The 24,818-nt window shown below is 42.7% G+C and overlaps 1 protein-coding gene across 1 annotated transcript in view; it reads left to right on the forward strand.

The window, feature by feature from the left end:
• LOC145404040 (neurotrimin-like) overlaps nt 1-24,818 on the forward strand; it is a 248,431-nt gene that overhangs the window by 189,267 nt on the left and 34,346 nt on the right. The window contains exon 4 of the mRNA XM_080275643.1: nt 23,669-23,801. Within this exon, the coding sequence (XP_080131769.1) occupies nt 23,669-23,801 (133 nt within the window). The remainder of the gene's footprint in view (nt 1-23,668; nt 23,802-24,818) is intronic.

Here is a 24,818-nt window from a genome sequence, read left to right on the forward strand (position 1 = left end):
ACAGACAGAGAGGCACAGACAGACGGAAGACCAGATGAACAGAGATGCAGACAGACAGACAGACAGATAGTGACAGAGACTGATGGAGAGGAAAGAGGAGAGAGGAACCATTAGTTAGACGGAGAGATAGATAAATGGATAGATAGGTAGATAGATAAATGGATAAATAGACGGATGAATATAGACAGAGAAGATGAACGGTGGAGAGATATGGCAACAGATAGATAGATAGATAGATACATAGATAGATAATGATTTGAGCGCCTAGACAACGAGGGCGGAACTAAGCAAGAAATAGTGAAATACGTACACACACACACACACACACACACACACACACACACACACACACACACACACAACATGGAAGCTGGTTTAGGGGTGTGAACGGCATATATATATATATCTTTATCCACGAGACATACATACCTCATCTTTAATTCTTTTTTCTTTCCGGCACTGTGCTTCTTGGTGCTGGAGAGGGGCGCCTTCACTGGGTGGCACTGATCTGGCTGGGTGGATTCGCTGCCTGGCTATACAAACCTGTGTGTGTGTGTGTGTGTGTGTGTGTGTGTGTGTGTGTGTGTAAAGAATCACGTACCACACATCACCAAGTTCCTTATCAGTAATCTTCAACAGCAGGTGCACCCAACCGGAAACGTCGATTGACCCAAGCCCTGGAATATCTTAATGTGTGTGTGTGTGTGTGTGTGTGTGTGTGTGTGTGTGTGTGTGTGTGTGTGTGAGAGAGAGAGAGAGAGAGAGAGAGAAAGTATGGTTTGATTGTGTGTGTGTGTGAATTATACATTGACAGTAACACACTCTGTCAAAATAGGGAACGAATATAAAAAAACCTACTGTTATATAATTCACCTCTATAATCCCCCAAGGTAGTGAGAGCGTCGCGTGCTTAGTTTATTACTCTTATTCCTAACTCTCTCAGTAAGTTGACATCTTCCGTATTATTTTTTTTCTGCTCACACTATTTTCTTAAGTTGTGGGATTATTATTATTATTATTTTTAGATTGGAGGGTTCAAGATATTGCCTTCATTAACACCTGCACATTCTCTCTCTCTCTCTCTCTCTCTCTCTCTCTCTCTCTCTCTCAGAAAGGAAGGAGGGGGGGAAGTAGAATGTAAGAGAGAGAAAGTAAGAGAATGATCATGGGGTGAAATTAGAGAGAGAGAGAGAGAGAAGAAAACTAATACTCTCTCCCTTGTACCTGGCCTCTAACATGGCTGCCTTTCTTCTTTATTAACTCTCTACCTGTCTTGAGGGAACCTTTTATTTTATTCAGGCTGACGTTGGACGCTTTATTGCCCCCCCAGAAAATACGTCTTTATTTTCCTCATATCTTTATCGACCCCAGAAATTATCTTTTATTGGCTCCAGAAATTGTCCTTTATTGACCCCAGAAAATATCCCTTTATTGGCCCCAGAAAATATCCCTTTATTGGCCCCAGAAAATATCCCTTTATTGGCCCCAGAAAATATCCCTTTATTGGCCCCAGAAAATATCCCTTTATTGGCCCCTTCTTTATTGACCCCCAGAAATTATCCTTTATTAACCCCAGAAAAATAACAGACGATTTTTTCACCTCAGAGAAAGACACAGGAACAGAGGGGTTTAAGTTCAAAATTCTTCCTTGATTAAGATTTTTGTCTAGAATTTTGATAGGCTTTTTATTTTTAGGTAATTCCAGACGATTTTACTCAGCAAATAAATTCCAGAGACTGAAGGATACTCACTTCTCTTTAATAACGTGCATTATTTATTTATTTATTTATTTATTTATTTTTATTTATTGGGCTGCAACCAGATTATTTTGCTAAGCTTAGGAACGAACTTTAATTAGTGAGGGAATTAACGAAGGCTGTATTTTGACCTTTCCATTTCGAAAAATCCCCCCAAAAGGAAAATAAAATCGATTGGAGGTAGCAGGAGTATAATTAAAAATGACGTCATTGGATTTAAAGGGTTGAGACAGGTAAGCTTGAGCGGTACACCTGTATGTTCTAATAATTAACACGTATAGAAAAAATAAAAAAGCAAATAAAAGAAAGGAAGACTGGGAAAATTGATAAGAAATGACGAAAATCTTAAAACCATTCATAATTGCACACACGGAGACAAAATGGAATAATATACGAACGAAAAACTAATTAGGAATAGCGAAAGAGTTAAATCCAATTATAATTACACATACAAGGGAAAAAGGGAATCGAAAATAAAAGAGTAAGAAAATAAAAAGTTAATGATGAATGACGAAAAACTCAAAATATCTGCAGATGGTACAAAAACGATATCCGCAGATGGTCAAAAAAGATATCCGCGGATGGTAAAAAAAGATATCCGCTGATGCAAAAAAAATATCCTCAGTTGGTCAAAAAAGATATCCACAGATGGTCAAAAAAAGATATCCACAGATGGTCAAAAAAATATCCGCAGATGGTCAAAAAAGATATCCACAGATGGTCAAAAAAAAGATATCCGCAGATGGTCAGAAAAAAGATATCCGCAGATGGTCAAAAAAGATACCCGCAGATGGTACAAAAAAGATATCCGCAGATGGTCAAATAAGTGTAGCCTTCTCCAATTGCGTTGACGATCGTTAAGTGTATCGTTTGTAAAATGGGGTCATTAGCTGGCTGGTTAGGGTGGTTAAGTTGAGGATGTGGTCGATAGTTCACAGATTTGCCATCCTTTCGTCTTCTTCTTCTTCTTTTCCTCCTCCTCCTCCTCCTCCTTCTCCTCCTCCTCCTCCTCCTCCTCCTCCTCCTCCTCCTTCTCCTCCACAGTGAAAGCATAATAGAGCAGTAAAGTCATGAATCACGGAATTAAGGGGAAATATACTGAAGGAGGAGGAGGGAGGACGGGAGGGAAGGAGGAAGAGAGAGGGAGGAGGAAGGAGAGAGGGGAAGGGAAGATGTGGCAGGAAGGATGGAAGAAGAGGAAAGGAGAGAGAAGAAGAGAGGAGGGAGGGGTGGAGGGAAATGTGTGGCGAGGGAAAGGAGGGAGAGAAAAGGGAGGAAAGGAAAGAAAAGAGGGAAGGAAGGAGAGAGAAGAGATGCAAGAGGAAGAGAATGAGAGAGAGAATGGGAGGGCAAGGGAAGGAGGGAAAGAGAGAGAAGGAGGGAGATGCATAGGAAGAAGAGAGAACGTAAAAGGATTGGAGGGAAGGAGAGAGAGAAAGAGAGAGAGAAATATGGGAGAGAGGGAGGGGGAGAGAGAGGAGGGAGGGAGGAAGAGAGGGGAGAAATATGTGAGGGAGAGGGGATGTAAGGGGAAGGAAAGGATGGAGGGAGAGGAGATATACTGGTATGGAGAGAGAGAGAGAGAGAGAGAGGAAGCAAAAGTACTAAAGTGCACAATTGGCTTACTTTATATGCGTCCTAAGTACGGTACCCTCATATCCCATTCAGCCTTTGTAATGTTTTGTACTAAAGCATGTAATTCAGCCTTTGTAATGTTTTGTACTAAAGCATGTAATCAGGTACAACAGGCAATAATCTTACTTGACGGTCCTGTAATAAAATAGTTCACCCCTTCACTACGATTATCTTTATTTTATTCTCTACCATCACACGGTTTTATTCACCTTATTTCTTGTTGTTCTTATTTCTTGATCTTGTTGTTTTTTCTTGTTCTTTATTTCTTCCTCTTCTTATATCTTGTTCTTGTTCCTTCATTTTGTTCTTAGTTATTATTATTATTTCTTGTTCATGTTCTTGTTTCTTCTTCTTGTTCTTAGTTCTTCTTCTTGTTCTTAGTTCTTCTTCTTGTTCTTATTTCTTCTTCTTGTCCATATTTCTTATCATTTCTTCTTTTTCTTGTTCTTATTTCTTCTTTGTTCTTCCCTTCTTCGTTCTTATTTCCTCTTTTTGTTCTTATTTCTTCTTCCTGTTCTTATTTCTTCCTCTTGTGGACCAAAGCTCACATAAACGCGAACCCGTGGACTGCCGCCCCTCTCCTGTCGTCCACCATTCTCCATTCGGGGGATAGGGAGGGTGATGAAGGATGTTTGGTGTTCATGTTAGGCCTACAATACACGTACACCGCTTAGTTAACCGGCGCCCTCTTGTGGTAGACAGCGCTTCACCAGGGTTGGATCAGCGTCCTTCCCACGGCGAGGTGCAGGGATATATTTGCAGGTGTGACTAACGTGTGGACGCCGCAGCTGCTCCATGCAGTGTACACAGCGCCACCACCTGGAGGGTCCTCGTCAGCCCCCGGAATTTTGCATAATTGGGCAGTGGAGGTACCTAGTCAAATCGGTGCCACAACGTGAAGGCGTCCCTCTCCATCACCTCGGAAGGGGTTCAAAACCACGACTAGATCAGGTCAAGAGACTCGGCTTGTCGTCTTATTTTTTAGCCCCATCAGCCAGAGGTCGTCATGTCTAATTAATTTCTCATAAAATTAAAAGATTTTACTTAGATTAGGACAGACTTCTTGTAGCAGAGTGGTTGAGGAAATATGTAACTAACTTCTCCTTTTCTAACAGTCTCTTAAAAGCAAAATAAAAGCGTCTGTTGGTAGCAGTAAGAGAAAATAAAAGTATCTTAGAGCAAAATGGTGAGTCGCTCCAGCACAGGACATTATTTCTAGTTTATTTTTGCTGACACCATTCTTTCTTTAGCTCAGGATTTACTTCTCGAGCTGGAGGGGTTGGTTGTATATAGCCTTCATCATCAACTTTAATATCAAAAATCTTCGCTCTGGGAAAAAAAAAAAAAATGGTGTGCTTACGTTTTGGTGTAATGGGTCAGAGGTGGAGGTCATAGGGCAGGGTTAAAGTGTCGGTTGGTGGAAATGTTGGGGATCAGCCAAGGATGAGATAACCAGTCTGACAAAACTAACACACAGGGATATAGGTCATGATAAATTACAACACTTCTGATCCGATTTAGACCAAACTACAAGGAAATGTTGAGGATCAGCCAAGGATGATGTGACTAATCTGACAACAGTAGATTAAAAGTCAGGGATATAGGGCATGATCAGAAAAAAAAAAAAAAAAAAAAAAAAAAACTGGTCCAATTTAAGCCAAACTTGGAGGTAATACTGAGGGTTAGACAGGGATGATGTAAGTCGGTTTTGAAAACAGGTCAAAGGTCAGGGTCACAAGGTAAGGTCAAAAATTCCGAGGTAGACCAGTTGTAGGGCGCCGAGTACTTCTGGTTTAATGATTACAGTACATTATAGTACATTATATATCTAATACTCCAACACATATTACTGCTGTTATTACTTGTTGTGCGCGGTGTTAACTTTTTTTTTTTTTTTCCATTTATTCTTGGGCCCATTTTCTCGTCGGGTACAGAAGCTCCCTAACACCTCCTCCTAACCGATTTATTTGCTAACAGAGCGAGGTAATATAGATTTGCACATTATTCATGCAGAGTACGGTGATATGAGAATGATTCAAGTGACACAGAAGGGGACGGCAATGTGAAATAAGTAGAGTAAATCGCTTAGGAAGAGGTGTTAGGGAGATGAAGGTAAACCAAAGTAAAAATAAAGGGGAAAATAAAGTTCTTGTGCAATACGATAAGGACACATACCAACGAATTAGTCTTTATATATGTATCTACTGACTGACGCTGCATGCTGAGAGGGGCGACCTTGATAATTAAAGAACCTCGGCTTTTTTTTGTCCCTACTCATTAACGACCTCCTTTCACGATACATTAACTTCCCTTACGTAACCCTCGTCGCTCCTTTATCTCTCCATCTCGTTCTCGGTCTGCCTCTCCTCCCCCACGTTTATAGCCTGTGATTATTCGTAATTTTCAGGTATCCTTATCGCCGCCATAAGGTAATATAACAGGTGAATTATAGCATCTACCTGTCTGATAAATTCATTTTGTATATAACACTTTTGGCGGGAGATATGAATGGGGTAATAATAATCTTGAATATGTGTTGTTTTTGATGCAGAAATGGAGGCCTACCTACCTACCTACCTACATACCTACCTACCTACCTACTTACTGTATCTGTGTTTGTCCATCTGTCTGTCTGTCTATCTGCGTCTGTATTTCTTTATCTTTCTGTTTGTTTATGTATGTCTATCGATGTATCTACCTGCTTGCTTACCTGCCTGTCTATCCATCCATCTATCTATCTAGCACATCATCACTCAGTAAAAGTCTAGGGGAATAAAACCTTAAATTTGGAGCATCTCACGAGAACGGTAATGTCTGTGTACTCTCTGTCTCTCTCTCTCTCTCTCACACACACACACACACACACACACACACACACACACACACACACACACACACACACACACACACACACACACACACACAAGTGGAAGTTATGCGTTTATTGATGAGTAATTTAAACGTGTGTGTGTGTGTGTGTGTGTGTGTGTGTGTGTGGCTTTATTGGTGGATCAGGGAGCACAAGATGAGAGGTCAGTCAGTGGGACATCTTGGACAGAATGACTCGGCCTCTTGAGATGTACTTGATGGCTTGCTTCTGGAGTGTGGGCGACTCCTGAGATGATCTTGGACTCTGAGACGATTCACGTTTCTGAGATGATCTTGGACTCTGAGACGATTCACGTTTCTGAGATGATCTTGGACTCTGAGATTATTCACGTCTCTGAGATGATCCAAGTCTCTGAGATGATCTTGGACTCTGAGATGATCCAGGACAAGAATGTGAATCCTCTCGCTGGGTTCCTGATGGATGAGGCAGGACAGGGACGTAAATTCCTATCTAGATTTTATTTATTTATTTATTTATTTTTATTTAATTTTTCTTGCCCCGCTGTTTGCCTCCAAGTGTACTCTGTCTTCATGCTTGAGGTTTGGCTTATAGTACTGTATCTCCGGTTAATTAAATGGCCTTTTGATGAGAAGCCATTACCCAGATACACGCCATCTTCCATCCCTCCTCGCTCATCATCATTACCAGACTCGCTAAAATCTATTACAAGCAAACGGCAAATTTATCTATCGTCCTTTAAACTGTATCTATCAAAACAGGGGTTCCTAGTGACCCCCCTCCCCATCCCAGGTCAGGTGAAGATGTCTAAATTCTTTCGTGTAGTCAAGAAAAGTAAAGATGGAAGTAAAGTCTTGGAGGATTTAAGTAAGGAGGAAGGAGTGGCAGGGTCAAGGAAGATGCGGCCTCGTGTCTTAAGGTCAAGGAAGATGCGGCCTCGTGTCTTAAGGTCAAGGAAGATGCGGCCTCGTGTCTTAAGGTCATGGAAGATGCGGCCTCGTGTCTTAAGGTCATGGAAGATGCGGCCTCGTGTCTTAAGGTCAGGGAAGATGCGGCCTCGTGTCTTAAGGTCAGGGAAGATGCGGCCTCGTGTCTTAAGGTCAAGGAAGATGCGGCCTCGTGTCTTAAGGTCAAGGAAGATGCGGCCTCGTGTCTTAAGGTCAGGGAAGATGCGGCCTCGTGTCTTAAGGTCAGGGAAGATGCGGCCTCGTGTCTTAAGGTCAGGGAAGATGCGGCCTCGTGTCTTAAGGTCAGGGAAGATGCGGCCTCGTGTCTTAAGGTCAGAGAAGATGCGGCCTCGTGTCTTAAGGTCAGGGAAGATGCGGCCTCGTGTCTTAAGGTCATGGAAGATGCGGCCTCGTGTCTTAAGGTCAGGGAAGATGCGGCCTCGTGTCTTAAGGTCAGAGAAGATGCGGCCTCGTGTCTTAAGGTCAGGGAAGATGCGGCCTCGTGTCTTAAGGTCAGGGAAGATGCGGCCTCGTGTCTTAAGGTCAGGGAAGATGCGGCCTCGTGTCTTAAGGTCAGGGAAGATGCGGCCTCGTGTCTTTAACGTCAGGGAAGATGCGGCCTCGTGTCTTAAGGTCAGGGAAGATGCGGCCTCGTGTCTTTAAGGTCAGGGAAGATGTGGCCTCGTGTCTTAAGGTCAGGGAAGATGCGGCCTCGTGTCTTTAAGGTCAGGGAAGATGTGGCCTCGTGTCTTTAAGGTCAGGGAAGATGCGGCCTCGTGTCTTAAGGTCAGGGAAGATGTGGTCTCGTGTCTTTAAGGTTAGGGAAGATGCGGCCTTGTGTCTTTAAGGTCAGGGAAGGTGTGGCCTCGTGTCTTAAGGTCAGGGAAGATACCATTTTAGTCTTATCAACTTTCACCGCATCTCCTCAGTAGTTTGGATGACTCTTGCCGGGCGGAGTGTAAGAAGGTGAAGTGTAGTAATGGAAGAAGGGTGTTTGGCTGCTCCCTAGACAAAAGAGTGTTAGGAACGGTGATGGGAGTAGTGGGATAGATTTGATAGACGGAGAGGTAGGTAGGTAGATAGATAGATAAATGGCTGGATGGATGGATGAATAGGTAGCTCGGTGGATGGATGGACGTACGGATGAATGAATAGATAGGTAGATAGATAGATGGATGGATGGACGGACGGATGGATGAATGGATAGCTAAATAGATGGATGGATAGATAAAGAGGTTGAGAGAGAGAGAGGAGGGTAGAAGGGAGAAGAGGGGAGAGAGGAGAAATATGGGAAAGCAGGGAAAGAGGGAGGGAGGGAGGAAAATGTATGGGAGGAAAGGAGGGGGAGGGTACGTACGGTTGGACGGAGAGAGAGAGAGAGAGAAGGGAGTAAGAGACATATGAGAGAGAGAGAGAGGGGGGGGGGAATATAAAGATTGAAAGAAAATATGGCAGAAAAGGAACGGAAAAAGGGAGTAAGGGAAGACAGGGTTAAAAAAAAGCTATTGACGGAAGGAAGGAAGGAAGAGATGGAGGGAAGGAAGGAAGAGATGGAGGGACGGATGGAAGGAAAGAAAGAGGGAAGAAATAGAAGAAGGAATTATTGTTGTGTGAAGGGGATGTAAGGAAGTAGGAAGAGAAAAAAAAATGAGTGAAAGAAGGAGGAAAGGACGGACGGACGGAAGGAAGGAAGGTTGGAGAGAGGGAGAGAGAGAAGTGATGGAAAGAGGAGAGGAAGCAGGGAGAGAGAGAGAGAGAGAGAGAGTAACAAAAAAAAGTGATAACGGAGGAAGGGCACAGGGATTATGGAGATTAGTACAAAGTATGGCCAAAAAGTAAAGAAATAAAGGAAGGATGAAAAAATAGACATAGTAAGGAAATGAAGGAAGAATTAAGAAAAGGAAGGAGGAAGGGAGGGAGGGAAAGGAAGGAAGAAGTGAGGGAGGGATGGAAAGGAAGGAGGAAGAAAAAAGAGAGAAGAAAAGAAAAAACAAGGAAATGGGGAAGGAAGAAGAGAAGAGCAGAAGTTAAAAGATTAAATGAAGGAAGGCTTGAGAGAAGGAAGGATGGAAGGATTGGAAGAAGGAAGGATTGAAGGATTGAGAGAAGGAAGGATAGAAGGATTGAGAGAAGGAAAGATGGAAGGAAGGAAGAAAAGGAGGGAAGGGAGGAGCAAAGGAAGAAAGATACTGTAGGAGAAAGACAGAAGAGATAGAAAGAGAAAAAGAAGGAAGGGAGAAAGGAAGGATGGAAATGTGGATTGAGAGAAGGAGGGAAAGACGGAAAGAAGGAAGGAGGGAGAGAATATCGACTAAAAAAGAAGGATGAAAGTGAGAAAGAAATATAAAATTTGACACAAAGAAGGAGACATGATGTTGATTAAAGAAGGAAGTGAAGGAAAAAAAAAGGGTTAGTGACGAAGGAAGGAAGGAGCTGAGCAAGGGGTGGAGATGGGGGAAATATGAGAGAGAGAGAGAGAGAACCAAAGAGGAGAGAAAAGAAGGTAGGACAAAAAGAATGAAGGAAGGAGGACTAAAAATGATTTACGGGATTAGTTAGAAAATATGAGAGGGAGATAAGGAAGGAAGAAGAGATGAGACGGAAGGTAGGCAAGAAAGAGGAACAGAATGAGAAAAGAAAAGAAGGAAGGAGGAAGGAGCGTAAGAAAGAGAGGAGGAAGGAGCATTAGAATAAGAAATGAATGAGAAAAGGATGGAAAGGAAAAAAGACCAGAGAAACACGGAAGGAAAGCGAAAGAAACATGAAGACAGGGAAAAAATATCAAGAAAAAAGAATGGAAGGAAGAAAGAAAGATGGCTGAATGGAGGGAAGAAAAGACAGAATGTGAAGAAAAGAAGGAGGGAGGGAAGGAAGGGAGGAAAGTACGCCAAAAAGGAGGGAAAGGAAGCCAGGATTATGGAGGGAAGGAGAAAACGTGTCAGAGAAAAAGGAGGGAGGGAGGGAGGGAAGGAAGGAGGGAGGGAGGGAGGGAGAGAAAGCAGAATGATGGAGTGAGGTGGGGTGGAAAGTGGGAGACTTATGGCAGGAGGGAGGATATGACGGAGAGAGAGAGAGAGAGAGAGAGAGAGAGAGAGACGTTGTGCTTTATCTCCTTTTTCCATCTGTCTTTTATTCTCTCTCTCTCTCTCTCTCTCTCTCTCTCTCTCGAGCTCTCAGTTTATCAGTCTGTCTTTTTGTTCTGAGTATCGGTATCTATCTATTTATCTGTTACTGTCTGTCTATTTATCTGTCTATTACTGTCTGTCTATCTCTTTGGCGGTGAAAAATAAGGAAGGGACGACAGCAAACCCACCACATGACCCAAAATTGAGCCAGAAATGTGAGGACGATCAGCAATCATCCTAAATTTATTCTTCCCGGGTTTCCCTCAGTTCCCCCTTCAATCCAGCCCACCAATACCTGCGGGGGACCGGAACCCACCACCGCATGCCAGCCTCCTCTAATCTTTAATACCGCCACACCTGGTATATATCTGGGATATATCTAAAACCACCACACCACACCTGGGATATATTACCGCCACACCTGGGGGCTATAGAAGGCCAATATCCCATAGTACAGTCGCGAACGTAAATACCTGTCCACTTTACGATCACAAGCGAGACAGTGAACGATGATTATGAAAAACCCAGCGAGGCGACCTAAGGAATCGCACAAACTTTTCACAATATATCGTAAGTTTCATTAATTTTCGACTCAATGAAGAAACGATAATTTTGCCCGCGACTGTACCTTCTCAGAGGGTTATCAGGCCGTCTTCTGAGTCCTCCACAGCCTCAAGAAATCCGTGAGAAAGAATGAAGACGCTAGAACAGTGAAGCAACGTAAGGCGTAATCCAGCAATAGAATTCTCGGTTTCTTCATCAGAGAGAGAGAGGGGGGGGGGCGGTTAGAGGAAGGGAGAAAAATTGAGGGAGGGAAGAGAGAAAGGATAGAAAGGAATTATTAGACAGACAAGAAATGAAGGAAAAAGATAACAAGAAGAATAAAGAGAAATAGTAGAGAGAAACAAAAGAAAAAAGGGAAGGGAGAGAGAGAGAGAGAGAGAGAATGACATCATCTTTCCCTGTCGTATATTCCATCTCGGTATCCTGTGTCTCGTCGCGCTTTCTCTCTCTCTCTCTCTCTCTCTCTCTCTCTCTCGAATATGTATTACGTCTCGAGTAAGTAATGTGTGTGTGTGTGTGTGTGTGTGTGTACTTTATGTGCGTGTCTCTGTGTGCGTGTGTGCGGGCAGTGTAGGCGTGTTTATGTGTGTGCGTGTCGATGTGTGCACTAACCCTAATTATGTAAATAAAGCTGTTATACTCGTTAGCCCAGGAGGTACACATAGACGCACACAAGCTTGGGTACACAGGCATACGTGCACACGGGCACCATTACACACACACACACACACACACACACACACACACACACACACACACACACACACACACTATCTCAAAGAGACAGGTGATGTGTTTTCTTTCATATAATGCCACCAGGAGTCGTAGCCGGGTCAGCCTACCTGTAAAATACCTGTGAAAGCCTAGCCACAGGGCCCTACACAATATATTGGTAACTAGAAAGCACTCAGAAATTGCATACCCCCGCCAATGCCATTGTAGGATCCGGATCCTCCCCAAAGTGTAATCAATTCTGTCTTGGCCCGTGGCCACCCATCCACAGAATTTCATTCAATTCATTGAGAAGTTTTGGAGATATTGTGTGGGAAAAAAAAAAAAAAAAAAAAAAAAATCCAGGCTCCGGATCGCCACCAAAATCTAATAGATTGTTCCTTGGGCCATACCCTACCCCTCAAATAAATAAATAAATAAATAAATAAATAAATAAGTAAAAAATCAGTAAAATCCGTTCATAACTTTTTGAGATCCTGCCAACAGACAAACAAACTTAACGTTGAAAAAAAAAAAAATAACATCCTTAGGGGAGGTATTAAGGAAATGAATATTTGATGAAACGTCTGCTTTCGTGTTTTTCCTTCTGCTTTTGGATCCTACTCGTTTCATATACCGGTATGCATGGGATGATGATGATGATAATGATGAAGATGATGATGATGATGGTGGTTGTAGTGACGATGATGATGGTAGTGGTGATAATGATGTTAGATTTGATAATGATGGTGATGATGATGATGATGATGGTAGTCAGGTCATGATGATGATAATGATGATGATGGTAGTGGTGATAACGATGATGATGATGGTGAAGGTGGAAATTAATAAAAAAATGCAAATGCTTAGAAGAAATAAAATAGATAATTGTAAGTCATGGACAGTATAATATGATTTTAAAAACGTTGCCTGGTCATTTATTTTAGTTTATTTATTTATTTATTTTTGGACCTAACAGTGACGTTGTGAACCAAGTATTTTGAACGTCAGGCGAAGGTATTTGGACTGTCATAATGTTACCTTTTTTTCTGTTATTCTTTTCTGTATTTTTCGTTCTTTTTTATTTTTTGCTTTCAGCGGCAGGAAGTGGAATGAGATTTGTGCTCTCTCTCTCTCTCTCTCTCTGAAGGGATTAGTGCAGATTTCTTAACACTTTCGCTGCGACTGATCTTATTATAAGAATATATTATGAGAGAGAGAGAGAGAGAGAGAGAGAGAGAGAGAAAGGGCAAGAGAATGCAAAGAATAAAAGTAAAAAGCATCATGACCACCTTCCAAACACCTGACGTGGGCGGACGGCTAAAACACACACACACACACACACACACACACACACACACACACAGGAACGTGATTTAAGGTTCCTAAAGGGTAAATGATCTCTAGCCCAGAAAAACACCCCCCAAAAACACCCCCCTGGTCCCTGGGGAAGTGATACGCCCCCGCCCAGTGCCTCACGCTTGGGTATAGGAAGGGAAAAGATTTTGGAACGTAAGGTGAGAAATGTATGTGGAAGTTGTGAGGGAAAAGATTTTGAGTTTAGAGCGAGAATTGCATGTGAAAATTGTGTCGTAGTGGCTGTGTTTGTGAAGTTACATAGAGGCTGCACTAGACGCTCACCTGGCCCAGTCTGCCGGTGTGGGCGTGGTTGTGGCGTTTGGAGTAGGAAGTGAATAAGTGATGACACAGCCTTCCTCCTCAACACACAAGGAATCGGCCCTGTGGGTGGAAGAGCAGCATTATAGATGGACCTGCCTATGTATTTTATGTCATTAGGGAACATTTTTGGAACACATGATGGGACATGCTACTTTACTTTCCTTAACATCCGGCCCTGGGTAAGATTGAACTAAGAGGAGTGGAAGGGACACATGTAGCAGTTTTTATTTCTTTATTCGGTTATTCATTGTTTACAGGAATAATTTTGAAGCGAAGGATATAGCCTGTGGGATGGAGCTGAGAGTTTTGAAGGCTTGAACGATGGGGGAATGAGTGGAAGGCCAGGAAACGTTTAATCCAGCCTAGAATAGAACGTTTTTAGAAGAGACCGTTTGCTATGCATCTTTAACTCTGCACTCCGATGACCGGTTGTAATTCTCGCTACATTCAGACGATTTTATTCTTCTTAGGTTAGACTTCAGGTTAGAGGTTAGATTCAGTCTTCATTAACTTTCAATAAGAGATATTTAAAGGTGCATAAAATCGTCTTGTGGTGGGCTGATGGGAATGAAGAAGACGTCATCAGATCACTGCAGGAGTGGCGTACAGTCGTGGTCAATAATCCCTTTACACGCCTGGGAGTACGTAACGAATAAAGAGATGCCAACCCTTCCACCCCTCCTGCTAATTACAGGTTAATGTAATACGGCCTTATTAAGCAGAAAATCCGGCATTATCTGATATTAAGGGGGGACTAAGACAATGCTAATTACTCTCAGGTATTAAGAATTCACACACACACACACACACACACACACACACACACACACACACACACACACACACACACACACACACACACACACACACATTTTTCAGCTGACGGGAGGATTTTTCGAGCTGAGGTTAAAAGATGCAGTTTGTATTGATTAATTTACTAGAGATTCTCATAAACTGAATAAAGTCGCCTGAAAGCTGCAAGAATGGGAAGTACGTCGTCGGATTTAAGGGGTTAGGCGCGTATTCTCGGTAGTTAACGAAGCTCCCTAACACCTCTTCCTTATCGATTTATTTTTGGAGACTTCTGACTAAGATCGTTTTTTGTGTTATTTATGCAGAGTGTAGTGCTATTGAAATGACAGGTAACACAGAAGAGGACGTCAGGGTGTAAAGCAAGCAAAATAAATCGCTTGGGAAGAGGCGTTAGGGTTCCCCATTTATGCAGAGTGCAGTGATATTAGAATGATTTTACACAGAAGACGGCAGGGTGTAAAGCAAGCAAAATAAATTGCTTAGGAAGAGGTGTTAGGATAGAACCGTTTTCACCTTAACCCCCCCCCCCACCTCACAGACCAGGAGGGAATGGTGGTGGTGTAATTCAAAGCACACTCGGCCCGCAATCGACAGGTCCCGGGTTCAGTTTCCGGATCGACCTTTAGGCAGGGTATCTCGTCAGTGCAGTCACACCTCATACAGAAATGGGGACCTGTATTTCAAAGCAGTGGTTGCGTGTCGTAGTATGGGGGATTGTTTGTTGGGTATTTTCCTCTCTCTCTCTCTCTCTCTCTCTCTCTCTCCACATTAACTTGCCTTAATTTAACTATGTCTATCTTCAGTGCTAAGTTGTAACAATAAGGTTAACCCTGGAATACGATGCTAGTCACGAAGAAGTGCAATGGGTAGGATGTAGAGCTGTTGTATTGTGATGTTCAGAGCTACGTGGAATAAGCTGCAAAAGGGTGACAGTCTGGGCCAAGTTAAGATAAAAGAACTATAGATACGGGCATCTTACCCTTTCGTCCTTGTTTACCCACGAGAATGTGTGTGTGTGTGTGTGTGTGTGTGTGTGTGTGTGTGTGTGTGTGTGTGTGTGTGTGTGTGTGTGAATAACAGCTTAAGATATGTGTGTGTGTGTGCGTGTGTGTAGGAGCTTAAGATATCATTCTCTTTGTCCAGGGTTTAAAGCTCTTGGTGAGAGAACATAAAAGTTGGGAGATATGGGAAGTGGTAGAGGGGAGGGGAGGGACGACGGAGGGGAGGAAAGGGGAGGTACGAAGGAGGGGGAGGGACAGAGGAGGGAAGGGGAAGAGAGTGGAGGGGAGGAAAAGGACACAAGCAAGCAGTGAACAAGTAATGCACAGAGAAGAAGTTGGAGAGAGAGAGAGAGAGAGAGAGAGATCCAAGGACCCAGCCACTTCCCGGGTTCTCTGCTAAAATGAATGTAAACGTTTGACTTGGGAAAAATAAATAAATAAATAAATAAATAAAGTAAGGACGTTCTCGGTCTGATGGGGTTAATTGTTTCCCCAACCCTTCCTGGTCTCTCCTAATAAAATCGTCTGGAGATAGCGATAATATGAATAATAAAAAACTAAAGACGTCCTCTGGGTGAAAAGGTTAATGTTGGTAATACTATAGACTTTATTCCTTACGTCTTTACTTCGATGATGCCTTAGTCTTTAATTCTGGCCCCCAAACGGACGATTTTGTTGAGCTTAGGAAAATTGTCTTCTAGGAAAGGAGTAAGTAAAGGGTGCATCTGTAGTAAAGGAATTATTTAAGGCTGCATCTAAGGCTACATCTCTAGTAAAGAATTTAGTAAAGAGCACATCTCTAGTAAAGGAATAAGTCTAACCCCTAAGCCTTAAAAGTCTCCTAATCTTAAATCGTTCCTTCTTAGCAAAAATAAATTAGACAGTGTTACCTGGCGTTAATGGAGGTAATAAATTGATTTGGAAATGTTAAAATGGTAACTGACAAGGGGACAGGTAGGAATGTAGGGCTTACCTTGGTGGTAAAAAAAAGTGGGCTGTGTATTGTGTTGTAAATTGTGGTGTGTGTGTGTGTGTGTGTGTGTGTGTGTGTGTGTGAGAGAGAGAGAGAGAGAGAGAGAGAGAGAGAGAGAGAGAACAAATTACGGGGTGTGGACACAAGGGAGGGTGCAAGTGAATTTAATTTGTATTTTAGTGTTGGTGCATAATTGACACACTGTTGTTCGTTTATATTCTTGCCACATACATACACACACATACATACGTACATACACACACACATACATACATACATACACACATACATTATACATACATACAGACAGACACAGACAGACACCTACATACCGGTACATACGTGCATACATAAATCATTCATACAGACACAGACACAATTACATACATGCGTACATACATACATACACCAGACATCTACACACACATTTTGTTCTCTTTTATGCCTTCAGTCGCTTCTCATGCCTTACTTGTGAAATTTAACATACTTAAAGATAAAGTTAAAATCACCTTGCAATATTTAACAAAACCAACATAACAACATGAAAGTTAATTATGCGGTTAACACGAGAGTGGTAGCACTGGAGAAAATATAAAGTTAAAACATTAGAATAAGTTAACATTACATTTAACATTACAGATAACGTGACAGAGTTGATGTTAAAGAAGACTCAGATCACAAATGTAAATATACGGAAAGATACTATTAACTTTTGTGTTACTGTTAGAGGAACTGAATATTTGAGTTAAAAGCATAAATAGTTAACACTGCAATTAACAATAGATTTAACACTACGGAGATGATATTGGTGTTACTCTTAGTGTTAACATTTGTGGAGGTTAACATGACAGAGGTTGGTTTAGGAAATGCTAATGTTATAATCAGCAGTAGAAATTATTGTGAGAGATAACATTAGCTTCAACAGCAGGTATTTTGACAGTAAAGTTACCATGAGAGAGAGAGAGTACCATGCCATTCTGTCTGTGTTTGTCAGTGACTGTGTGCGTTTACCTCATAATTTGTCTGTGATGAACGTACGTGTGTGTGTGTGTGTGTGTGTGTGTGTGTGTGTGTGTGTGTGTTGTGCGCTTGCTTTTATATGTTTGTAATTGTGTGTGTGTGTGTGTGTGTGATTTTGTGTATATATTGTATATGTAACTGCTTATGGTTATGTGCTTATTTATGAGTGTGTGTGTGTGTGTGTGTGTGTGTGTGTGTGTGTGTGCACTAGATAGACGTACAGTATGTGCGTGTATAAATATATGCTTAACATTTCTAACCTCCATCAGCTTACCTACTTACCTACCTACCTTCCTACCTACTTCCTCATTCCTTCACCTTTTTTTAGCTGTTAGTCAGCCTTCTAACCTGCCTACCTACCTACCTTCCTACCCACCCACCCACCTACCTGTCTGTCTACCTAGTTACCCAACAACCTACCTACTTACCTACCTACAAAATCCTTCCTCACTGCCTACCTACCCACCTACCTACAGTACCTTCCAACTTCCCAACCTGGCTACCAACATACCTACCTACCTTTCTACTTACCTGCCTACCTCTTGTACTCATTTTTCACGTCTTCGCTTAATTTGTACTTCCTAGGGACCTACAGTACTTACCTACTGACCAAGTCCCATTATTCCTACTTACATACCTTATTATTTTTATTTAGTAATCTTCACAGGTGGAGAGAGAGAGAGAGAGAGAGAGAGAGAGAGAGAGAGAGAGAGAGTATTCTAGGTGACATAATTTTTGTGCCCATAAATAGCCTCAAGATAATTATGCACGTGTGTCCCATATTAAAACACACACACACACACACACACACACACACACACACACACACACACACACACACACACACACACACACACACACACACACACACACACACATTTCCGACCAACTGTTAAAACAGGAGTTGCTGTTTTCTCTGTCTTTCTTATACACAGTTGATCGCGTTTGGAAGTCTGCCTCATCTCGTCTTTCTCTGCCTGTGACTCCCGGACATGAAAATGAAATTTACGGAAATGAGAAATCTGCTTTGACACTTGCCGTTCTCAGTATTTGGTTTTTTCTTTACACACACACACACACACACACACACACACACACACACACGTTCTGTCTATCTATCTATCTATCTACACACACACACACACACGTTCTATCTATCTATCTATCTATCTACACACACACACACACACGTTCTATCTATCTATCTATCTATCTACACACACACACACACACACACGTTCTATCTATCTATATGTATCTATCTATCTATCTATCTATATATGTCTCGATATATTGTGAAGGGAATATTGTGTGAGTCCAGTGGTTCGGTATTCCCAAAAGATCATATATATATATATATATATATATATATATATATATATATATATATATTACGAAGGAAGTACTATGTGACTGTGTACCTATATATTATGAAGGAAGTACTATGTGACTGAGTGCTGTGGTACAGTACTCCCAAAGGATCAGTCGTGCTGTCTGTAATTATTGGTAATGAAAGCAGCAGGTGAGCTCATAAGGCACTAACTACCTCAGCCACCCGCACCCTCACCGTTACCCTCCTCACCCACACCTTCACCCTCACCCTAACCCTCCTCACCCTTACCCTCCTCACCCTTACCCTCCTCACCCTTACCCTCTCTGACTCTCTCATACCACTACCTCACTCTGACTCCCCTTCATCCTCCCCTCACCCACTTCCTCACCTTCACTCCCAGTCTCCCTTCTCTCTCCTCTCTGTCTCTCACACACACCCCTCCCCTCTCCTCGCTTTCCCCTCAACTCGCTGTCCCTCACCACTACCTCACTCCCCCTCCCCCTCCCCTCCCCTCCCCTCCCCTCCCGCCGCTGTCCGTCACACTCATAATACTTTCACCCTCTGCCTTCATGTTCCGCCACACATTAAATTATTAAAATATTTCCACTTCGCTGTGCCTGCATTCCACCATACCTTACCCTGTCTGTTTGGCTTCTGTGTATGTGTGTGTGTGTGTGTGTGTGTATGTATGTATGTGTGTGTGTATGTATGTGTGTGTGTGTGTGTGTGTGTGTGTGTGTGTGTGTGTGTGGGATGGAGTCGAAATTTCCAAAGGCTTGAAAGGTGAATGAAAGGATATGCGACCAGTTTTTCGTGCCACCTATACCGATAGTTTTTCTTCTGCTTTTGTGTTTTCCTTTTTCTGGACCCTGCCCACCACATACCACGGTGAGGGAATGAGGCTAGAATGAGACTAGAATGTTGCTGCTGATGATGTCAGGCCACAGTACACGGTAACAACTGTACCATACCACCCTTGTACAATTGCACCGTCATTATAACGCAACAGGCATGCAAATCACCAGAATTACGCATTTAAGTCAGCTTCATGTGTATTAACCCCTTCAGGACGATGGCATCTTTTCTAATTATGTTCTTGCTGCCTCAGAATGTTTTTGTTTTTTTTTTATTAAATTTAGAAGAGGTAGTGTTCAGGAAGTAAGTATGGCTGTCGCTGAGAAGAGACGTGCATATGAAGTGTGGCTGCAGAGGAAGGATGAGATGTCATATGAAAGGTATAAGGAGAAGAGGAATAGAGCGAGAAGGGCTGTGCGTGATGCTAAAGTGGCAGCAGATGAGAGGTGGGGTAGGCGGCTGACAGAGAATTTTCAGCAGAATAAGAAAATGTTTTGGAAGGAGGTGAAAAGGGTGCGAAAGGGAGAGTCTGGGAAGGAAGAACGAGTAAAAGCAGAGGATGGAAGGATGTTAATTGAGATGGATGCAGTAAGGAAGAGATGGGCAGAGTATTTTGAAAGATTGTTAAATGTAGAGGAGGAAAGGGTGGCTGAGATTGTGGCGGATGGAAGGGTGCAAGGAATAAATGTGTTGGGAGAGTTGAATGATTCTTTGATCACGAAGGAGGAAGTGGAGAAGGCAGTAAAGGAGATGAAAGCAGGGAAAGCTGCAGGTATGGATGGGTGTGCTGTGGAATGCCTGAAGGAAGGTGGAGTGACTATTGTTGACTGGTTAGTAAGATTGTTGAATGTGTGCTTTGAGAAAGGTATGGTGCCAATTGACTGGGCAAGTGCTTGTGTGGTCCCGTTGTATAAAGGCAAGGGTGATAAGTATGAATGTACTAGCTTTAGGGGTATAAGTCTGTTGAGTGTTGTAGGTAAGGTGTATGGTAGAGTGTTAATTATGAGAGTTAGAGAGGGTACAGAGGGAGTAATTAGTGATGAGCAGTGTGGCTTTAGGAGAGGGAGGGGATGCGTTGATCAGGTGTTTGCTGTGAGACAAGTGTGTGAAAAGTATTTAGCGAAAGGCAAGGATGTGTTTTGGGCATTTATGGATTTAGAGAAAGCGTATGATAGAATTGATAGGGAGGCTTTGTGGACTGTTTTAAGATTGTATGGACTTGATGGTAGGTTACTAAAAGGGGTGAAAAGTTTTTATGTAAATAGTAGAGCGTGTGTAAGAGTGGGAAATGCTGTGAGTGATTGGTTTCCTGTGAGAGTGGGGCTGCGACAGGGATGTGTGATGTCGCCTTGGTTGTTTAATATTTACATGGATGGTGTTGTAAGGGAGGTGAATGCAAGAGTTTTAGGTGGTCTGAGTCTGGTAAATGTTGATGGAGGAGAGTGGAATCTGAAGAAGCAGCTGCTGTTTGCAGATGATACTGCACTGGTGACTGATTCAGAGGAGAGATTGAGACAGTTGGTAGAGGAGTTTGGAAGGGTGTGTGAAAGGAGGAAATTGAAAGTAAATGAGAATAAGAGTAAAGTGATGAAGTGTACGAGGTTGATAGATGGTAGGGGGATGAATATAGTTTTGAATGGTGAGTTGCTTGAGGAGGTAGATTGTTTTAAATATCTAGGGTCACATGTTGCTGTGGATGGAAGAATAGATGCAGAAGTGAAGTTTAGAATAAATGAAGTAGGAAAGGTGCTGGGAGGAATGAAAAAAGTGTTTAAATGTCGTTCGCTTAGAATGGATGTAAAGAGAAGGCTGTATGAGGGTGTTGTGGTACCGACTGCATTATATGGGTCTGAAACATGGAATATGGGTGTAGCAGAGAGGAAAAGTTTGAATGTAATGGAGATGAGATGTCTGAGGAGTATGTGTGAGGACGTGGTATTGATCGGGTGCGAAATGATGAAGTGCGAGCGACAACTGGAGTTGTTCGGGAGATGGCTGGTAGAGTTGAGCAGAGGGTGTTGCAATGGTTTGGGCATATGGAGAGAATGGATAATGAGCGATTGGTGAAAAAGATAACTAGATCTGATGTGAGAGGTGTAAGGCTGAGAGGAAGACCACGAATAGGATGGATGGACAGTGTGAAGAGAGCGCTGGATGCGAGAGGGATGTCTGTTGAGCAAGGAAGAGTGGCTGTGCGTGACAGAAATAAATGGAGAGAAATTGTGAATGAATAAGTGATGACGCAGCCCTGAGGGAATATTCTCCCGCATTTGGTCTGATCAGCTAGTCAGGTCAGGTGCGGGTAAGGGGATGGGTCTGTTATGATGTGGCAGGGGTAAACCAGTTCTGCTGTCGGGCCCTGCTGCGGATGTCACTGATTGCATTGCCCAGTTGACCCTTGTGCGGTGTGGTGCGGTGAGGATCTGTCCGTTCCCCCCTTTGGGGCTAAGATGCGAATGAATGTGTTTGAATGGATGAGTAAATGGAGAGTGAGTCGTCCTGTCTCGGCTACCTCCCTTTCCTTGGGGGAAGCAGCCTAGGTATATAGATAGATAGATAGATAGATAGTGTTCAGCGAAGTGGGGAAAGTACACCCTGTTAAGATGACTGTTTTAGGTGGGTCATTAAGGTGTAAGTCAGAGGAGGGGAAGCAAGAAATGAGTGGGAATGGGTGGAAAGAAGTGGGTGGGATTGGGTGAAACGGTGGTGGGTGGTGGGGCAGAGCAGGACGAGTATACCCTGTGAAGATGGAGATCGTACGTGTAGCGGGGTTGACGGTGGGAGGGTAAAAGTCAAAATTTGTCACATGATTTTGATGTGGGGTTAGAAAAAGGTGAGGGATGGAGAGGAGTGGGCGGGACTGACTGGGGTGGTGGCAGGTCATGGTCATCGAAAGGGAAGTATACCCTGTGAAGATGACATATTAGGGTGGCCGTAGTGGGCTCGGCGATGTTCTAAGTCAATGTTTTCTCCAAGAAGAGCTAGAAGAAGAAAGTAAATGCTCTCACGCTCCTAGTTTTTCGCGACACAGGTAGAAAAGATATTATAACTGAGGAGATTGACCATTGCACTCCTATGACCAGTTGTGTGTGTGTGTGTGTGTTTTAGAGAATGAGAGAGAGAGTTTTGTGTGTGTGTGTTTTAGAGAGAGAGAGAGAGAGGGAGGGAGTTTGTGTGTGTGTGTGTGTGTGTGTGTGTGTGTGTGTGTGTGTGTGTTCTATCCTCAGACGATTTTCTTAAGTTTAGTGTGAGGCTTTCCGAACTGGAGGGGTGTGACACAACATTTATAATCCCCCTCACCACAAGATCTCCCTCACGCTGAAAGAAATCGTCTGGAGGTAGGAAGAATAAACAGTAAACCAAGTGACCGGATTAAAAAGGTTAATGGAGTCAAATAACACAATTGTACACCTCTTCATTCACTACCGGATCATTTTTTTAATCTTGAGGGAGCCATCTGGTAGTAAAGGGGTTCGGGAAGGACAATTCTAATCCTAGTAAATCAAATAGTCTTTCTTGAGATCAGTAAAATAGTCAGGAGGTAGTGAGAATAATGAAAAAAATAAAGTTATGGAGAGGAGGAAGTCAGGCAAATCAGTTGGGTGACGTCTTGATATTTCTTGTCGTTCCTTAGTTTATTTCACCAAGATATAAGAAAGTTTAAGCAGTAGGTTTTATATGTGGCTTCAGTTCATCCCTTCACTACTACAATTGACCAGAATCTTTGAATTAAATCGTCTAGAGAAAGCAAGAATAAGGGGGAAAAAAAAGTGTTAGTACTGATGTTGTCGATGTAGCTGTTTCCTCGTCCTTTCTCTCCCTCCCCCCGCCGTCTTAGTGAGTCATGAGGCGCCTTCCAAGGAGCATATAATAAAGCAGTGTGACCTAAGATGTGCCCCCCCCCCTCCTTCCTGAGTGCTGTTGCAAGAATCACGATGCAATCACGGAACCACAACAAAAACACACACTATTTTTTTAAGACACTTGATATTGTGAAGCGCTTTTCTTTCTTTTTTGTCTCTCTTCCTGTCTTTATTTATTTGTTTATTTATTTATTTACTTTACTTTTCTGGGAAGGGAAGGGTTTGTATCCACCAATATTACTGACACACATGTAACCTTTTCTTAATTTTCCCCCACATTGTGCCATCTTGAGTGCATTTTTTATTTTATTTTTTACCAGCGCTGTAATGTGTGCAACTTAGGCATTTATAACTCTCTCTCTCTCTCTCTCTCTCTCTCTCTCTTCATTCCCCTATCCACCTCCCTCCCAGTTCTGTTCCCTACTCCTTTCCTTCCTCCGTGAACAGGTAATAACATAAAGATGCATAAACAAATGTTCCAGGTGTATTAATAGCATCAGCAGGTAATATCAATAGGTGTGTAATCAACAGGTGGTGTACAAGGCGGCAGAGAGAGAGGACTATGGTGATTGGACGTTACACCTGCGCTACTCACAACCCAGGGATAGTGGACCGTATAAGTGTCAGGTTAATTCACAGCCCAAGATAGCACGGACGGTTTACCTCACTGTTACAGGTAAGTGAGAGAGAGAGAGAGAGAGAGAGAGAGAGAGAGAGAGAGAGAGAGAGAGAGAGAGAGAATGTTCAGTTGTGTATTTTTGTCAGCTTGTATAACTTTCTGTGTCTGTGTGTACAATTGTGTTTCTTTATTTTGTGTGTGTGTACGTGGATATATTTGTCCTTGTGTGTTTCTTATAGGAAACACACACACACACACACATACACAAAGGAAAGATGGGGAGGAGATGGGATCCAGATGGCCACTAAAACGGGAGCCCCTGCCACCAGCTTTCCCTACTCCCCGAAATTACTGCCCTGTTCGACTGGTGCTCCTCTCCCCTCGTATGTATATCTGTGTATGTGTGTATTCATGTGTACTTTTCTGCCTGTGCGTATATGGTCTTATATGCCTATATGTGTATATTTTTGTATACTTTTTTACCTGTGTGTACCTGGTGCTGATGTCCCTTCATATGTATACCTGTATGTGTGTTTTCATGTGTACTTTTCTGCCTGTGCGTATGTGGTCTTGTATACGTGTGTGTGTATAATGTGTATAATTTTTTACCCGTGTGTACCTGATGCTTCTGTCCCTTCATATGTATACCTGTATGTGTGTATTCATGTGTACTTTTCTGCCTGTGCGTATGTGGTCTTGTATACGTATGTGTGTATTTTTTGTATAATTTTTTACCTGTGTGTACTTGATGCTGCTGTCCCTTCATATGTATACCTGTATGTGTGTATTCGTGTGTACTTTTCCTCCTGTGTGTCTGTAGTCTTTCCTGTGCAGAATCTTGTGACATCAGTAAGAATAAGATAATAAAAACACATCATCGGTGTGAAGAGATAAACATTACCGGCTCCTTTGACTCAGCTGAATAAAATCGTCTGGAGGTAGATGGAAAATACTGGAGTTAAAGGTGAGGTGATTACTTACAGGTAGGCGCAGGTAATTAGGGAGGTGAGGTTACTAAGAGCATACCTGATGGCTTAATTAGACCACCACACCTGTCATTTACACCAGAGAGAG

Source organism: Coenobita brevimanus, chromosome 62, assembly GCF_032717465.1.
Source record: "Coenobita brevimanus isolate Jiangsu-jjx chromosome 62, ASM3271746v2, whole genome shotgun sequence".
Lineage (NCBI taxonomy): Eukaryota > Metazoa > Arthropoda > Malacostraca > Decapoda > Coenobitidae > Coenobita > Coenobita brevimanus.